This window comes from Populus euphratica, unplaced genomic scaffold (genome assembly GCF_000495115.2).
Source record: "Populus euphratica unplaced genomic scaffold, PopEup_1.0 scaffold343.1, whole genome shotgun sequence".
Classification (NCBI taxonomy): Eukaryota; Viridiplantae; Streptophyta; class Magnoliopsida; order Malpighiales; family Salicaceae; genus Populus; species Populus euphratica.
This window is the reverse complement of record NW_011500207.1, coordinates 20,796-38,546: the sequence shown is the minus strand read 5'-3', so window position 1 is coordinate 38,546 and position 17,751 is coordinate 20,796. Positions and strand designations below refer to the sequence as shown.

The 17,751-nt window shown below is 33.5% G+C and overlaps 3 protein-coding genes and 1 long non-coding RNA gene across 15 annotated transcripts; 2 read left to right on the top strand and 2 right to left on the bottom strand.

Annotated features, from left to right (window-relative positions):
• Window positions 1–2,454: 2,454 nt before the first annotated feature.
• On the top strand, window positions 2,455–4,602 carry LOC105112036 (probable VAMP-like protein At1g33475). 2 transcript variants are annotated; one of them, XM_011007596.1, is made up of 2 exons: window positions 2,455–2,623; window positions 3,020–4,602. In XM_011007596.1, exon 2 carries the CDS (start codon window positions 3,419–3,421, stop codon window positions 4,247–4,249), a length of 831 nt encoding a protein of 276 aa, XP_011005898.1. In that variant the 5' UTR covers window positions 2,455–2,623; window positions 3,020–3,418; the 3' UTR covers window positions 4,250–4,602. The 2 variants fall into 2 exon arrangements, with proteins under 2 accessions (XP_011005898.1, XP_011005897.1); XM_011007595.1 differs by having other exon boundaries at window positions 2,455–2,654.
• Window positions 4,603–5,041: 439 nt separating this feature from the next.
• Window positions 5,042–17,323, top strand: LOC105112035 (tRNA 2'-phosphotransferase 1-like). Of its 3 annotated transcripts, XM_011007593.1 has the most exons (9): window positions 5,042–5,047; window positions 13,622–13,768; window positions 13,865–13,969; window positions 14,396–14,543; window positions 15,241–15,330; window positions 15,950–16,004; window positions 16,111–16,233; window positions 16,804–16,860; window positions 17,011–17,323. In XM_011007593.1, exons 2-9 carry the CDS (start codon window positions 13,737–13,739, stop codon window positions 17,142–17,144), a joined length of 744 nt encoding a protein of 247 aa, XP_011005895.1. In that variant the 5' UTR covers window positions 5,042–5,047; window positions 13,622–13,736; the 3' UTR covers window positions 17,145–17,323. The 3 variants fall into 3 exon arrangements, with proteins under 3 accessions (XP_011005895.1, XP_011005893.1, XP_011005894.1); XM_011007591.1 differs by lacking the exon at window positions 5,042–5,047 and having other exon boundaries at window positions 13,424–13,768; XM_011007592.1 differs by lacking the exon at window positions 5,042–5,047 and having other exon boundaries at window positions 13,425–13,768; window positions 15,241–15,300.
• On the bottom strand, window positions 6,234–13,407 carry EMB2820 (Cytidine/deoxycytidylate deaminase family protein). Of its 9 annotated transcripts, none has more exons than XM_011007584.1 (14): window positions 13,353–13,407; window positions 13,093–13,234; window positions 12,847–12,912; window positions 12,539–12,619; window positions 11,573–11,675; window positions 10,936–11,247; window positions 10,793–10,844; window positions 10,632–10,705; window positions 10,142–10,263; window positions 9,948–10,030; window positions 8,372–8,471; window positions 7,469–7,924; window positions 7,140–7,249; window positions 6,234–6,903 (listed from the first exon to the last, which is right to left on the bottom strand). In XM_011007584.1, exons 6-14 carry the CDS (start codon window positions 11,015–11,017, stop codon window positions 6,714–6,716), a joined length of 1,269 nt encoding a protein of 422 aa, XP_011005886.1. In that variant the 5' UTR covers window positions 11,018–11,247; window positions 11,573–11,675; window positions 12,539–12,619; window positions 12,847–12,912; window positions 13,093–13,234; window positions 13,353–13,407; the 3' UTR covers window positions 6,234–6,713. The 9 variants fall into 9 exon arrangements, with proteins under 9 accessions (XP_011005886.1, XP_011005887.1, XP_011005884.1 ...); XM_011007585.1 differs by having other exon boundaries at window positions 10,936–11,202; XM_011007582.1 differs by having other exon boundaries at window positions 10,936–11,675.
• LOC105112034 (uncharacterized) lies at window positions 14,830–15,304 on the bottom strand. The gene is made up of 2 exons (XR_839695.1): window positions 15,274–15,304; window positions 14,830–15,175 (listed from the first exon to the last, which is right to left on the bottom strand). It is a non-coding gene; the product is annotated as an uncharacterized LOC105112034 (long non-coding RNA).
• Window positions 17,324–17,751: the final 428 nt, after the last annotated feature.

Below are 17,751 nucleotides of genomic sequence, written 5' to 3'. Positions count from 1 at the left end.
TTGTTATAATGATTTTTATATTTATTATGATTAAAATTATTAATATTAAAAAAAGTGTTGTTATTATTTTATTATGATTAAGAGTATTAATATTAGAAATAATATTATTTGTGTTATAATTATTTTTATTTTTATTATAATTAAAAATCTGTGCGTGTTCGCGGCCAATCTGAAGTTGGGCCTGAACACATTCATGCCCATTTTCAAGTGGGGTTGAACGCAACCATACCCAACTCAAGTTGGGTCTGAACTTGTTGATACCCACACCCAAGTTGTTCACGCCCAAACCATGTTGGGTTTGAACGTGTCCATGCCCAACTTGGGGTTCGGGCACACAACCACTCCCATATCCAAGTTAGGTCTGGGTGCGTTCATGCCTAATCGCATGTGTTAATATAATATTGTATGTTATAAATATTTTTTTCTCTTATAATTCAAAGTGTTCAGATAAAAAATAGTATTATTTGTATTATAAATATTATTATTTTTACTATAACTCAAAGTATTGATATAAAAAAAATATTATTATGTGTTGTAATCATCCTTGAAATTCGTAATATAAATTATTTATGCTATAAATATAATTATTTTTATTATAATTATAAATTCCATATAAAAAATAATATTATTTGTGTTATAAATATTATTATTTTTATTATAATTAATATTATTAATAATAATTATAAATTTGAAAAAAAATATTATTTTTTATATTATAAATTTTTACAATAGTTTTAATGAAAATAAAAAGTGAGCCTGCCACATATCAAGGTTAAATTTGTTGAAAAACTAATATTCCTGGCTATAACTCCTATATGAAACCTTCCTTGAATCTCATCATATTTATGCTTAAATCCTCTTTGGAATTAGGGAGACCAACCTTCAATTTCATTAATGGTTTTTAGATGAACTTTCAATTATCTTCATTTTTCTTTATTCTCTCAAGATAACTATTTTTATATTTTGCAACTCCTTCTAAGATATGACAGGCTATACATAAGGTTAATACTTTTATTTTCTCTTCATGTAACACATGCATTAAACTAATGAAGTTCCTTACTACTAAGTTATCATGCTTTTCTTTGTTAATGAACTTTTAACCACACCTAATTTATGCATCATTAACATATAGTATCTTAAAACTCTTCATCCCTCTCTTCAATTTGGTCTTAATCAACACTTATCCTAATGGGACAAGGTCCCCTTTTCCTTTCCATGCATTTGCATTTGTTTGTTTAATTTACTCATTGTTGATGTCATAACAGCATATCACAAAGCTTTATCAAGCAAAATTCAAAATTTATTTTCCTCTCATTCAACCCTTATATGGTCAATCACTTATATCCCTTGATCATTGATTTTTTTTTAGTATTCTTACATGATTTCATATTTAAGGCAACTTATAACACTTTAATTAACCTAATTCTAACAAATTATGCAATTCTCCTAAATTTCACTCAATAAGTCTAATTTTTAAATTTTGAAATTGATACCTAATTCCTAATCAAATTTTAAATTTATTTTTATAATTAGGTTTAGGGCCCTTTATTTGGAGGAAATTTGGATTTCAACTCAAATTTGGTTGAAGATTTTTAGCTCTTCCCTCCTTGCTTGCAGCCGATCATCTCCTTGTCTTTTTCTCATAATTTCTTCTCTTGTTTTCTTTTTAATTCCTTTGTCAATGAATGTTCTCTCTACTTAGAAGTCTAAAGTTTGTATGACCCTACTAATTTTGCTGTTTTTCTCTCAATTTTGGTAGAGGAAAATCTAAAATCTCCCCCCTCTTTCTTGTCTTGGTGCACTCGGCCATATGGAAGAGAGAATAAGGTATTTATAGTTTCATTATTTTTTAATTGTACTTTAGCATATTTCCCGCCGTTTTACAATTTAAGTTGCACTTCTTTTCATCTTTTTAAATCCTCTTTTAGTAATTGAATTTATTTCATTTTTTTTTTCACACATTTAACTCCTATTTTTTTTTTTGTAAAAGCTATTCTTGAAATTTTGATAGGTTGATCTGATAAGATTCAGTGAAAACCTAGTTGCAAATCCATTAATTTTTTTTTTGTTAAAATGATGTTGTTTTAATTTTTTTTAAAAAAATTTGACCCGACTAATCTAGTGATCTAGTTAAAATTTAAAATTTATGCCTTGAATTAGGCCGGTTTTAAAATTATGACAAAACAATGATATAATTTTTACAGAATTTTCAATTTTTTAAGGGTATGATATTACTATTAAAATATAATAGTTTGACTAGGATCTGGGTCTTAAAATTATGACGAAAATAATGATATAATTTTTATAGAATTTTCAATTCTTTGAGGGTATGATATTGCTATTAAAATATAATAGTTTGACTAGGATATACATTTTTTTTTAATAATTTTAAAAGTATTCTTGACATTAAAAATAACATAAAAATGGTGATAACAATAATGACAAACAAGGACAAAGAGATGAAGTTAAACGGATAATTGAAGTACAGTTATAGAAAGAGGGCAAAGTGATCGAGTCAAACTGTCAAGCCAACAGCGCTGCAGTCAAAAGAATCCTTTCTTTATAACTCTCTGTGTTTTCTTCAATCCACCTTCCGAACCAAACCTCTTTCGTCTCTGCGCAGGTTGTCTTTCCTACCGCTTGGAATTTTACAGGTAAACGATGTTATCCACAAACTCTTTATCATATGATCTATTTGGTTTCTAACGATTTTGTCATTAATGTAATTCTAGCTGTTATGATTCGCATGGGGTTGATCTTTTTTCATCTTTTGATTTACTGGGAAGTAGAAGAGCTTGATTTTAGTGAATGATGGTTAGATAAAGTTTTCAACTTTTTTGGGCTGGATGTTTTTACTTGAAATTTTTTTGTTGGATTTGGGTCAAATTTTATGTATATGTAATCTGTTTAGTTTTAACTGTTAGTTGATACGGGGTTGGCTTAAATGAAATTTGGGTTCATTTATGTTATTGGGTGTGTGCTAAATCTTGTGATAATATGATTGTTGACTTAATTGCAGGACTCCTCTAACTGGGGGTAGCTTGTTTGCTGGTTTTGATGGTTTGAAGAGAGGCACGAGGACGTCTTTCTTGATTTTGGATACTTTGTTGAATAATTGTGTTGGTATTTGTTGGGTACCCTGACGTTGTTGTCTACTAATTTCTTGTGTTTTGTTTGGAGCTTGCCCACTTGGTTGAGGAATATACGAAGATTGTCTTTTTCCAAATTGCTTTTCTTTAGATGCTTGAAAATTCTGAGTTTGGACTGCCTTCTGTGTGGTCAAAACCAGGTGCTTGTTAAAGATGAAACTAGTTGGAGAAAGAAATAGATAGTTTGTGTCTTTTTTTTTTGGGAAGCTCAAAAGAATTTATTCAAGATAAGGACTTTTTTAGACTAGTTTTTGGTAGGTATCATTTCAATGAGTTCAATGCACAATACTGTCCATTACTGCTGTGTAGCAAAGGGTAATCGCACCTTGTATGTGTATAGTGGGGCAGACATTGAGATTGAGAATGTGGCAGCACGGTGCCTGGAAAGGCCTCCCTCATATCACAAGTGGTATTTTGAGACGATTGCTAAAAAAACTTTTGGATTTTTTATAGAAGATGGTTTTGTTTATTTTACGATTGTTGACGAGGGTCTTGGAAACCCAGGTGTCCTTCGATTTTTAGAGCATGTAAGAGATGAATTCAAGAAGGTAGCTAGAAGGGGTTCTAGAGGAAGTTTTTCTGGTATGAACTCAATAAATATACAAGAACAACTAGTGCCTGTTATTCATCGCTTGATAAGTTCATTAGAGCATGTCTCTGGCAATGGCTGGGCTGGTGAGAGTTCCTCATCTGATAACTTAGGCCTCTCTCCATCACCTGTTAATGCAAATGGACAAATTGAAGTTGTCAGTTCTACCAAAGCCCCTTTGTTAGGTAAATCAAACAAGCAAGACAAAAGGAAGTCAAAGGATCATGTTATTTCAATAAGAGATATTGAGTTAGAAGAGCATAGAAAATCTACTGATAGAGGGGCTAAGCTTGATTCAGCTACTTTGGATTCCAATAATCAAGGTGGAGTAGGTTCTTCAATATCGCTACAAAAGGATTTGGGTTCAATGAGGATTAGAACAAGCTCTCAAAGTATTCGAAAGAAGTGGTGGCGCCAAGTAAGGATTGTTCTAGCTATTGATGTGGCCATTTGTTTGATTCTATTTGTAATTTGGCTGTCAATCTGTGGTGGTTTCGGGTGTACTCATTGATCTCAAATTTGAAAAAGAAATTCACCTATAGTTAAAAGTAAAAGGACCAGTTTGTTTGGAGTGGTTCACATGGATGAATGCAACACATCAGATATTATGAGCTGATATTAAATAGTGGAGGTATGTGCTGGAAATTACACTGTGGAATCACATAAGTTTATTAAATTCTGTGTACAGCATCATACCTGGAATGTATATGCACATGCTTGTCATTTGTCTACTGTGGCTTGTGTTATTGTTTTGTTTATAATTATACATTATGGATTATGAGTTGTGATGTAATCTTAAAATCTGTATTCCATCCTTATATGCTCTTTCTTATATATTTTCTTAGTTGACTCTCCATATGTGAATGATGATTGCCATAATTTCTCTTTTGTACAGATGATGGTCTTTCCGCATTCTTTCTTTGCTATAAATTAATCTCAAAATCATTCATAAGAGTGCAATTGCTTGGTGTTTTCCTAACCTTTCTTTTAGCAAATTTTCCTGTCGAAAATAGGATTCGAGATTTCCACCAATTGAATTTAACATGGTGAATATGGTATATATGGTGTTGAAAGTATGTGTATCCCTTTGGATTTAAAAGTATTTTGAGAACATAGGTTTTATTAGCAGCAATAATGGACTGTATACAGAGAATAATTTAATTCTAATGGATATCAAAGTGTCTTTTTTTAATTTTGATCAGAACATTTTCTCTAGCCATTCCTTGTACTTTTGGGTGGCTTGTCACTGCAGCATCAAGTAAAATGCCCTCATTAAAGTTGCTCAAACATTGGTCAGCCAATCTTTATAGTTCCTTCATCCAAATAGGAAATTTCTGGAGTTGCTGAAACTGCATGAAATTGTAGCTTTTTTCATAAAAAATTTCTCTGCTGTTTTAATTGGTTGGAGGAGGTGATTGTGTACGCCGATATCTTACTTTATACACGTGATTTTTTTGTGTGTTTACATAATGTCACTAATCACATTCACAAAATTGCTGGTATTGTATTTTACATTTTGGTCAAAACTACTTGAACCTTCAACAGGCGCTCATCTCTGCCTCAATGTAGTGGAAATCAAATTTGACCGAGTCTACGATGCATGCTAATTAAGAGTCAATCCGGTCCTAATTTGATAATGTTGTTTCACTCCTTGTTGAATTCTGTTGGCAAAGTTGAGGAACAAGGTGGGTTCTGATAAGAAAAAGAATACAGCAAGGTTGTGATCAGCCCAGAAGGTTTCGTGCCTGATGGAATTGAACTAGTGATACTTGAGCTGTCAAGTGAAATAGTGAGTTGTCGAGCTGGTAGTACTGCGCTGTAGCTGTTTCAGATTCTGGCTGAAGTCATGCAAGAATTTCGTTATATAAATGAATTCGAAGAAAGATTCAATTTTTTTTTTTTGTCAAATCAAATGAAATCTTTTCAAGTTTCTCTTGGCTTGACTGTTCATATTCTTGACTTGCGTTGGATAGAAAGATATGGTAGACTTGGAATATCATTCATGTGCTGATACGCTAACGGTAATGCAGATTTCATGGCTTTTTCTGAGGATCTTTGTGTTATTCACCAACTCCTCCCCATGGTCAAGACATCCATTTGCTGTTGGATAGGTCAGGTTTAGCCCGCCTCTGCAAAAATGTCTCCTGTGAGAGAGTAATATTTTTGCTTATTGAAAAGATATAATCCACTCTTATAGAGCACGCAAGGGATAAATTTATTGATTTTTTTTATGAAAAAAGGAAAAAAATGTTTTTCTTTAGGAATCCTTTTTTCCTTTGAAGCAAGACGCAACCCATTCTTGTTTTTTCGAAATTATTGGTTGCATACCTTGCAAATAATGGACTCAACAAATACTACATTATCTACAATGCTTTCGGAGCCTGCCGTCATTTGCATCACGGGAACTCTTATAATCCGGTTTAAAACTAAGGTTAGCACCTTCGCTCCCTTTTCTAACCCAAAAATTGAAAGATGAAGGCTAATAATTCTGCTTAATCAAACACTCACAAACATCTTATGTTGTTGACTAGCAGGCAGAGTGCCCGTTTCATAATTTCTTTTTGTTTCTGGGGTAGCACCCTCCAATTCTTTAATCCACCACAAATGGTAGCAGAAAAACACGAAATACTTTCTGAAAGTAGCAGCTTTGAATAGAAACTGTATAGTTAACACACGTGAAGTGTTTGAATAAAATGTACATAATCCATGAAGGCCAACGATCTGTGAATCAATCATCAGCACCTTCAAATGAAGCCATAATACATATTGGTTTTGAGAACTCAGGAGCACATATCTGCAGTCCAAAGCTCTGTAAGGAACTTCTGCATTTGCTAAGGGAAAAATCATGCATTCATCTTCTTGGTAAATATCAGGTGCAAAAGTTAACCTATTCCTTGAAAAAAAATGCTCAATTAAATTCTATCATGATCTGGACCAATCTTGTTAGCTAACAGTGGTTGGCACTTCAGTTGACATCAGCAGCTCTTGCTGTTTCCAGCTATATCAAGAACTTCTTCAGGCACACAGATTCTGAATACAGCATAATGATGGTTTAAGCTTTTTTCTCCTTGTAGTCTGTGAACACTTCCCAATGCACCAGTATTTGGATTGGGGAAAGCATAAAATATTCGTCTAATTCTTTGATGAACAAGTGCCATTGCACACCTTAAAAGGTAAAAATGGTCGATAATTAGTAGAAGGAATATTGAAAAAACCAGATAGAAACAATAAAAACGAAAAAAGAAAAGAAAAGAAAGTCAAGACAGTTACTGCACTCAATTCTTTACTGACAGCATAATCATTGAAGTTGGAGAAGACTTTTTGAAAAATTACAGTAACATAAGAGGGAAATCAGGGAGAAACTAATAAAAGAAAAAGGATTATTGGCATGACAAACTTACATTATACATGGCTCCCACACAAGATAGATGTCATAACCAGTGCACAGATAAGGTCTCTCTGGTACAGAATTTGAAGGCATGTCTGGAGGATCTGCTTCCTTCTTCTCGACCTGAAATAGAATAACATGAAGCTGAGATCCATTTCAACCAATCACCTTGAGAAAATGTAGTCACTAAACAAGGGGAAGTCGTTATTATTTTTAGCATTGGCTAAGAATAAGATGCTGTCCACCAACCATTCCCATCAAGTCAAATAATTAGGTAAAAGGTACCTGTCAAAAGCACTATTTTATAAGACTGTCCGAAAACAGGGCACAGAAACAACTCACATTTGCAACACTCGTCTTTTGTCTTTTCACAGGGGAACCAACATAAGAAGATTGTGAAGTTTCAAAGGATTTCTCTTCAGCATCTCCTAAACCAGGGAACAGGTGTCTGTCCCTGTCAGCAGAAGATTCAATGGCAACAACAGCAGCATGTCGTAAAGGGTGCCAATAACAAGAATTAGCTGTATGTGATCCCTGTTCAGACCACTTCCAGGGGCTTAAACAAGACACCACATAAGACAAACTTTCAGGTTCACCAGGCGAAGCATTTGGAAGCACTTCTGTTATAAGACTTGCTGCTCCATTAGACTGATGAGAAATAAGGGTCGTGGACTGTTCAATGCAGTCATTTCTGATGCAAGTCTTGTTCGTGGGAGCATGCCATGAGAAGATTTGATCACGTCCATTTGTAATGATCTGCTGAACTGCAGGATCTACTATAACTGCTGCATTGACAATCTGCAGAAACAAGAACAAGAGGCAAGTTCAGACACAATATACAAAGATTCAGCATAAATGTATGTTTTATTATAAATGCAATTGCTATGTTCTGAATCAGGTGTGAGTGAACAACACTCTAGTATCTCTGAGAGCAAATGAAGTCAAAAGTTACAACATTCAGATTAAATGGCAACTAGTTTAGTTTATGTCACATATTGCAAGTTCACAGCGTAGTTGAGACTTGAAAACAACAGCACCAGGCAAAAAAAAAAAAAAAAAAAAAAAAAAAAAAAAAAAAAAAAAAAAAAAAAAAAAAAAAAAAAAAAAAAAAAAAAAAAGAAAAGAAAGTTGCCAATTAAAAATTTACAGCATCCAAGTAGAAGCTTTGTAAGGTTAGTAGACTACCCTATCATTGCATCCCTTTACAGAAATAAGTTTAGTTTATAGAAGAAATTACATAATTACCAAACCATCACCAGATTTTGCCAACTCAATAGCAACTTTCATGAAGCTGAAAACTGACAATGAATCCTCTTCACTGAATCCAGTAATCCCATCAATATTGCTGAAATTAGAAGAACAGAACACAGCAAATTCAAATTAGGAATTTAGATAAAGAGTACAGCTAAATAAAAGGGCATTTTTTTAATTGAAAAAATTACTTTTGAACCTCTTTTTTTGGTAAGGGATAGTTGTTATGCAACAGTTTGGAGGGAGTTTATGTGTTTTTGCTTCTTTCTCAATAAAACTTTCTTTAACTAGAGACTGGTTAGTGTGGTGCTGCAGATATCTACCATGGAGTTCAAAATTCATATTTCCTTTCTCCCTTGATCATAGCCCTCAGCTCTTTTCTTCACAAATATTGAATTTATCATCAACAGTGAGAAAACAAAGTGCAAACAATTATGTCAACCTTTTCATTTGCTCTTAAGTATAATACAACATCGCTCTTGTGGATTTTTCACAATGTCAATAACTGACAAACTATGAGACATGAGTATAACAATAAGCTCCTCAAGACATAGCAAAAACATGATTGATGCATAAATAAAGTGTTGATAGCTCAAACTCAGGGATTTTGTTTCAATTACACAGTTTTCTAACATTTTTAGTTCATGCCTCCAAAATATGGAATCCTAAACTTTTGACATGCTAAATATACCTGCTCGTATTAACTCAAACTCTTGAGTGAACGCACAACAGCTCAGCAAGGTTGTGAAAGTCAGGATCCTACTTAAGATCAATGAGTATTGAACTGGAGGATAACTATAGGACAACCTCTAAGATTTATGTATAGAAATTGACATGAGGTGAATTCAGAAATAGACAAGACAAATGATAGATGCATGCATAAAACAGAAGTAATCAAGCTTGAAAATCAAAAGGTGTATTGAAGGAAAGAAACTTAACATAAAGTGTATAATAAGTAGATGATTTTTTTTTTAATAGAGAGTAATTAGTTCTATAAATGAAAGAATAATGAATAATAATCAGAGAAAAAGAGATAAAGTTAAAGGGGCTAAGCTTTTACTAGGAGCTTGAGCCATTTGTCAAACTAATATTCTGCGTTTCAAATGTAAATAAAATTTCTCAAAATAAAGTTATTTTAGATACAAAGTTAATGAAGAGAATAAGACAATCTGGTGGAGGTAAAAATTAAGAAAAGAAAAATTTCAGTGCAGGCTTTTCTACTAGAATGACCTACCAGTTGATATAGCACATTATACATGAACCCATCTAAACGGTCTACACATAGAAGTTGTCAAGGATCATATTATGACAACCCTGATTGCAACAACAATGCCTGTAGGTGGCACCAGCCACAGCAATGGGGTTCTCAACTCTTCAGTCAAAGAAGCAAAGCAGTTGTTGGGATTCCAAAGTTTTGTTTCTTTTTGATATGAAAGATCAGAAGGGAAAAATGTCCCTTAACAGTTGTACTCTTCACTCTTAAAACTAACTTAGTATTTACAATATAATGAAGAAAAATAGAGGAAAAAAACATATGAGAAACAATACAGAAGCATAATTTAGAACTTACTAGGTAGGTGGATGGTATGAGGTTGGCCATAGCTTGCATTGTTCTTCCCACTCTTCTTTGGATTTCGCGGCATATTTGCAAACCTGGAATTGATTAAAGTTTAGTTCATAATTCACTAGTCTTGACCGTTCTTAAATGCAATTAGTAATGAATATATGCATCTTATTAGGGGGGGAAAAAGAATAACAACCCACTTTTGTAACAAAAGGACTCAACTGGTAGGAATTGCTCAACTCTTGTACATCTTGTGGCAAGCTGTTCAACAGACTGTTATCCTCAGAGGCAAGACATAAAATTACTGAAAGCTGAGTTTTTCCTGTAACAACGAGCACTCTTTGACTACTGCATCATCAATGTATCAATATATATATATATCCCAAGTACAATGGAGAAAAAGTGGCATGCACAGATGGTATGGTTCCCAAAATCATTCTTCAAATGGTGCCACTTATTATTTAATATCAATCTCTTGAAAAAAGAGGAGGACAACCAGAGCTCATACTTTCATAGGTGAAAATTTAAATCAAGCTTGATCATTCTGTTCTCCTTGACTAGGAACAAAAATAAAAAAAAAATGAAAACCAATTTAAAAAAGAAACATGCTTTCATTTGCTGCAGTTCACTTAAAACCAACACAAAAAAAATCAGTAAAACAGTTGTGATAACAACAACAACAATGAGTACCTCCTTCAAGATGCTTCTTTCGAATCCGCTTGACATGGCATAGATTTTCAAAAGGAGCTATCTGATTTAAACGCCTACACAATTTTAATTTATTTTTTTCATATTAATACAATTTCATAAAGTCCCAAATAAATAAAAAATTCTTAGTAAATGTGAGCGACCTTATAAGGGTATTAGCATGCTTTGGATCAATAACTGATGCGAACACATTCACTGTGCAATAAACCAAGATAAATATATTTATTAAAAATTGAAAAAAGCAGAGTAATCATATGGGAGTGTGTGTTTGGTTTTGATAACTCACCAGTGGGTTGCTTGTTAGGAGGGATCGGTGGTTTGTCAGGGATGTGGACGATTTTCCACATGTCCATCATGTTGTTTTTCATCTTCCTCCTTGGTTTTTATGAGATTATTATTAATAACAAGGCAGAAAGGGAAGAGAAGAGGTTTCTGAGTTTTTTCAGGGTTTGTAATTTTAGGGCATATGAAATTTGGAGATGAGGGCTTTAACTGGGCACGTATACAGGACAGTAACCACAAGTTTTAGAGGATTACTGTTCCCCACCGGAGCCTGCTGAACACTTGGAGCATTAATGGCAAGCTTTGTCCTCCAAAACTTGCAAATTATGAAGTGAAGATGAAACTATTTAATAATGAACATTAAAAATGTGTTGTGGGGGAGAGAGAGGATCATCAGAGAATAAAATGTGAGAGATGTCAAGATCATATAAACAAAATGTGAACTAATAAAACTAGGTGCATTTTCATTTCATGCTTTGCAGACTCAAAATTGCTTTATTGCTTCTTTTTCTCGAGAAAACTGGACTGCAAATTTACAACTTGCAAACGAGGAATAACTTTGCATGATAACATCAGTAAGATATGTCCACGTTGTAGACTTAACAAATAGGGAAGTGATAACTTAGGGATGAATCTATTACCAGAAAAAACTAACGAGCTACTGGACACACTTTCCTTTCCTCATTTATGAATCAGGAGCATGATGAACTGCTTTTTTCTCTTTTCTTAACAACAGACTGTAAGCTTGGGACAAAAAGAATTATACTACCATTAGATGAAGAGAACAAAGAAAACCTGTATTTCATTTCATGCTACTGTTTTTTTCTTTAAAAACTAGAACCAAAGCTACTAAATGAAGAACTAAAAACTACCAGCTTTGCATTAAAAATTTATCATGACTTAACATTGAGAATACAGTTTTCTTCAACTCATATTGCATATTTTCATAAAAATACAGGCCTGACTTTGCTTATGAAACATGAAGGGAAACAAAACATTGAAAACAATTTTTTTTATGCACAGGGATTATGAACAAACTTAGCTATATCCTTGGAGAGACAAATGGTTTTGTTTTGCTTTTTAGAACCTGGGTTTGTTAATTGATATACTATTTGGAATTGCAAAGAGAGAAAGAGGTTATAAAAACATGTAAAAACTAGATGAACGATGGAGCTAAACCACTATAAATAATTTTTCACGCATTAATCAAAGGTTTTTGTTTGCAGGCCTTAAGTTACAGATTTTCTTCATTGCTTTATTTTTTTTTTTACACAGGACGATCTATTTCTTTTATTGCTTCTATTATCACAAATCTTAACTCTACAAATTTCAAGATTACTCATTAACCAAGTCCTATATAAAGGAATAAACAATCACTGAAATGAATTGATCAAGAACAAACAGAAGATATATTATAAGTATAAAAACTAAAATAAAAATGCATCGTTCCTGTTTGATGCAAACCAAGCATAACTTATGAACTAAAAACTCCCACCACAAGCACTTCTCTTTGAATTACCACCACTGGAATTTTCAGAAACAAAGCCTCCACTAAACCACCTCTATTCTTATCTAATAGCAAGTAAGAGAATAGCAAGGAAGTATACCTTGTGAGTTCCTTGTAATTCAATAATGTAAGCATTCATATCAACAACCCCAGAATCAAGATTCCCTTCAAACCTATTACGCTGCAGGGCAATGAAGACTCAAATATTCATATCATCAAATAACTAATGATGAACTGTTTTTGGTCTTTCTTAATCCAATAAACCAATACAATGTGGGTTTTGCATACTTTCTCAAATTCTTCAAATTTTCTCTAAAATTAACCAATACCCGGATAACATTACAGCCTATAAATGATCTAGATTCCATCAAAAACATTATATATACAGAGAGAAAGAGTTAGTGTTACCTTCATAAGAGAATAAAGCCATTCAAAAGAAAACACTGCCCAGTTCGAACCAAGAGCTTTCTTGACCTGCCACCACAATTTTTTTTTTTTTTTAAAGAGAGATAATATAAACTTACACTAATGTACATCTGAAATTAAACCCACCTCCCTTTTCATATTTCCAATCAAAATGAAAAAAAATTCGTAAATAAAAGAAGAAAAGTTCATTTACATATTAAATAAAACGTGGCTCAAGAAATAAAGTACCTCAAATCACCAAAAAGTAACGAACTTGATTGCAATTTCCACAGGGGAGATAGAAATGAAGAATGAAATGGAATTGCTGCCCAGAAAAAAAGAAAAGCTAGGGCATAAGGTTCAATGAGATGAGAATATATAGAGGATATATTTGTGAGAGATAGAAATGAAGAATGAAATGGAATCGCTGCCCAGAAAAAAAAAGAAGCTAGGGCATAAGGTTCAAGATGAAAAGTTTGTAACAAGATGAGAATATATAGAGGATATATTTGTAACAAGATGAAAAGTTTATGGGTAATTTTGTCCGAAAAAATTCATTAAACCAAGAAAGGAGAAGCGAGTTTCATGATACGTGGACAATTTGGAAAATCTCATTTCGCTCCGCTCCCCTGTCCTACAATCCCTCATTCCAGCCACTAACCCCTACTGGTTTATTTCTGGGGAATTTTAAATTTTTGCAGGGTACGGGCTCCTAGCCCTTAGTTCTGCACTGTAGTTACGTTCCAGAGTTCCATATGATATGTGAGCTTTTTGCAAGCAGTGTTCGAATTCTAGGCTGCTGTCGTATCTATCTTGCAACCTCCTCTCCTTTCCATAAGCGGTCTCCTCCCTTTGCTTTTGCTGCTTCCATAAAAAACAATACAAGCAACAACATGAGCTCTTCCTTTTCTCATTCCAATAGAGGGTACGTTTCTTATTCTGCTCATCTGATATAATTTCCCCTTGTCACTTGGTTTTGTTTGATTTTCTTCTGAAATACAAAATTGGGCATGGGTGGCAGAGGAAGAGGCTTGGAGATGCAAAACGATAGAGAAGGGTCTAGAGGCCGAGGCCGCGGTAGAGGGGGATCTAGTAAAGATAAAATTGATGCCCTTGGCAGATTTCTGTGAGCACAACCTTGAAGATTACACTTTTTTTTGTCTTTATGTTTTGAATTTTTGTAGAGATTATTAATTTTTAGTGGAAGCATATTATGAATTATGTGAAACAATTTTGTTGATTCTGTGTCTAATTTGTCACGTAATAATATAAATGATATCTAGGTGATAACTTCAGCTTTTGGGCTTATATTGTTTTTTAACCAACCGGTAATGGTTTTGAATCTCATTATGCCATTATAATTAATAAAATTAAGTATAAATTAGTGTTAACATGAACAAGTGTACAAGTGTCATGTTGAAAAAAATATATTAAAAAATAATATAAATTATATCTTGAGATTTTTTTTAATATTTTAAAGAATAATAAAAATTATATTTTGAAATCTTTCTTAACATTTTAGATTTTCAAGTACATAATTGAACATTTTCAGGACGTGGATCTTGCGTCATAAGGCTTCAGAGTTGAACTTGAATATGCGATGTGATGGGTTTGTCAAAGTTGAGGATTTACTAAAGCTCTATATGAAAACATTTGCTAATGTTCCGTTAAGATTACATACTGATGATGATGTTAAAGAGGTTGGTTTAGTAAATACTTTTCTTTACATGCATTTGCATCTTTGTTCCTGTTAGCAAATGATTTTCTTAGTACTAGTTGATTGAGCATTGATTTCTCTAGGAAAACAATGTGGGATGAGGGAGCATATAGCTTGCGTTACGTGTATTGTATCATTTTTTTCATGCATTGATAGAAAACTTACTTGCTTTGATGTTTCAAAGAGTGTCTGACAGAGATTGACGAATGATGGCCAAGGATGTTTGTAAATTCGTAGGACATGATCTTATAACTTTATTTCCCTTTTTAGACTTGGTTTCTTACCATACTTCTTTTGGAATACAAATTTTCCAACCATAAAAGCACCATTAAATAGTAAGTTGTGATGTTTGAGGGCATGTTTATTTACTTTCTTACTCCCATAATATTGATGGCTGCTGTATGTCTATGTACGAGGTAAGAACAGTTATGATGGATAAAAGATACATGTATTTATATTCTATTTCACCAGATTCTTATCTGGCTGTTAATGAAATATGATTTTTACAATTGCTAAATTTATAACAGAAGGTTTGGCTTCTCTGTAAAACTTACCCAACACCTGTAGCTCATATTATTTAAATTTGTCATCACTCCGCACAATATAGTTCTATACCTTTATTTATTTTTGTTTTTGAATAAGCTGCCTAGAGATAACATCTTTTGTTATTGCAAATTCAGGCTGTTAGAAAAGATAATAAGCAGAGACTTAGCCTCCTGGAAGAAGGTGGAGAGCTTCTGGTACGTGCTAACCAAGGCCACTCGATAATGGTGATAGATATTTACTGTGAAACAACAATTTATTCATCCCAGTAGGTTATCTTTGTGATTACGAGTAAAACTTGGACATTCAACTGTGTCTTAAGAGTGAGATTTTGCAATAATAACACAACAAAATTGTTCTCATGCTTTTGCTGCCCCAACATGTTTGATAATTCTTGATATATTTATGCCTTTATTGATTGCTTAGGGCACTAGTAGCGAAGCAAAATAATTAGCTTAACTTATCTGGAAAATGTTTGAAAATCAATTTGGATGAAAATTTTAATCCTTCAATTTAGAACCTTGGATGTATTTGTAATATTCACTTTAGGATTAAAGAAACAGAAAATGAGAAGATTTTATGCTGTTTATGAAATTTATGTTTACTTACAAATTTTATGCTTTGTTAACTTTGACATATATGTTCCTCATACTTGTGACCATAAAACTGTTTGTTACAGAACTACACAGGTCTCACTATTTTTCCTTGTACCACTTGAATTTATGTTAAAACAATTTGTCTCAGTTCTCTGTATGCTAGGGTGTTGTGTCATTCATTATGATGTTTTCTCAAAAGAAGAAGGATGTGCGTTAGTTTAGTCTGAACGGGTTTCTTATGCATGTGCAGACAGTTGAATCTGAAAGTCTGTTAAAAGCAATTCTTTTGCCCGAGGAAATTACAGGTAAAAGTTACTACTATGCTATATTTCCATCCTCTCAAATATGACTTTTCTATTTTCCCGCTTTTTTAGGTTATTATTTGGTTTATTACCTCCTTTCCTAATGCAGTGTGTGTACATGGGACCTATAAGAAGAATCTAGACTCAATTTTGGAATCTGGTTTAAAGAGAATGCAAAGATTGCATGTTCACTTCTCCAGTGGTTTGCCAACAGATGTTGAAGTGATTGGTGGTAAGATACATAAGGAAACTTGCTTTAAAGTTGTTCTTTTGACATTCATGGCTTCATGTTCTAGAGATATCATGCGATCATTGTCTTTTAAGATTTGAAGGAAGAGTCAAAATGTAGAGCGCAAGTTTTTTTTCCATAGGTTGTGGGGTGGGGGACAATAGAGTCTGCCTATCTGTTTAGTATGAACTCTTCCCAAAATAGCAATTCTTCACCAAAATTTTATGGATCTGAATTTTACTGGCCAGCATCTACATGACTAAAAAGAAAAATTGCCCGTGGTAACAAATGGCAGGTCATTTCATTATATTTTACTTAAGTGCTCCAATGTTTACAAGAACACCTTTTTGTAGCCCTAATTTGAAAGAAAGCCAGTAATGGAAGAAGGGAGGGAGTGCTTTAGTTGCTACTTGGGAGTATCTTTTGTTGGTGCCTTTTGCAATTGTTTCTCAAATCTGAACCTTGATTAGCTCATGTTCAATGAAGCAAGGCTATCTAATTGATAAATCACTTAGCATACTTTTTAAGATTGTTGATGGCTTTGTATGATATATTTGACTTTTCATCTTTCAGGTATGAGACGGGATGTTAATGTTTTGATATTTCTTGATGTCAGAAAAGCACTTGAAGGTATAAACATCAACACTGTTGATCTTTTCAACTGGATATCAAGTTAGATAAAATATTTATACATGTTGAGTAAAAACTTAGTACAATGGCGGACAGGCATGGGTGATAACTGATTCCTTGTTCTGTGTTTGCAATTATGTTTGATTTCAGAGGGAATGAAGCTTTACATTTCAGATATTAGGGTGATTTTGACAGAAGGTTTTGACGGCACCATACCTATCAAGTATTTTGAAAGAATAGAATCCTGGCCTGATAGACGACCTATACCCTTCCAGATGACCTAAATTTGATTGCAGGTGGTCTTCCTTTTGACCCATAAGATGGTAGTTTATATTTGATAAGGCGTAGTTCTTCAGCTGTCATGGCATGCAAGCTTGGCACATATTCAGCTGACGCTATTGTAAGTTAGTATGCTGTAAGGAAGGAGATGAAAAAAACTAAGTTGAAGCTTTCGCCCAACAAACTTCCTGTCTCCATAGTACTGAGGTACCACTGCACGAAGTTCTTCAACCGTGTCTGCAGATCCGTGGTAGGTTCATATCCAAATTTCTTCTGAGCATAACTAATATTTGCGTGTGCGTGTATATATGGAACATCCCCGTTGCGTGGCAACTTTATAACATTCCTTTTAGCCTTAACCTTCAAAAGCCGTTCCAAAACACTAACAAGATCAGTAACTAGCACAAGAGATGTATTCCCCAAGTTGAAAACCCTCAATTGTGCCGACCCTTTCTTCTTCCCTCCACTCCTGGTACTCTTCCCAGCAACATCCAACGAACCCAAACAACCCTTCACAATATCATCAATGTAGGTAAAATCCCTTCATAATATTCCTTGCTTGATTTATATAATGTAAATTTAAAGAAAGAAAAGATGAATGGAGTGATCAAG

Bases quoted from the DNA above. Each gene is read 5' to 3' on its own strand.
- EMB2820 (XM_011007582.1), bottom strand. From the start codon at position 11,017: ATGAAAAACAACATGATGGACATGTGGAAAATCGTCCACATCCCTGAC. The intron at 10,845-10,935 runs GTGAGTTATCAA...TTTATTGCACAG, and splicing joins TCCTAACAAGCAACCCACTG to TGAATGTGTTCGCATCAGTT. The intron at 8,472-9,947 runs GTAAGTTCTAAA...TTCTAATTTCAG, and splicing joins TCATACCATCCACCTACCTA to CAATATTGATGGGATTACTG.
- LOC105112036 (XM_011007596.1), top strand. From the start codon at position 3,419: ATGAGTTCAATGCACAATACTGTCCATTACTGCTGTGTAGCAAAGGGT.
- LOC105112035 (XM_011007591.1), top strand. From the start codon at position 13,599: ATGATATGTGAGCTTTTTGCAAGCAGTGTTCGAATTCTAGGCTGCTGT. The intron at 13,970-14,395 runs GTGAGCACAACC...GAACATTTTCAG, and splicing joins GATGCCCTTGGCAGATTTCT to GACGTGGATCTTGCGTCATA. The intron at 15,331-15,949 runs GTGATAGATATT...ATGCATGTGCAG, and splicing joins ACCAAGGCCACTCGATAATG to ACAGTTGAATCTGAAAGTCT.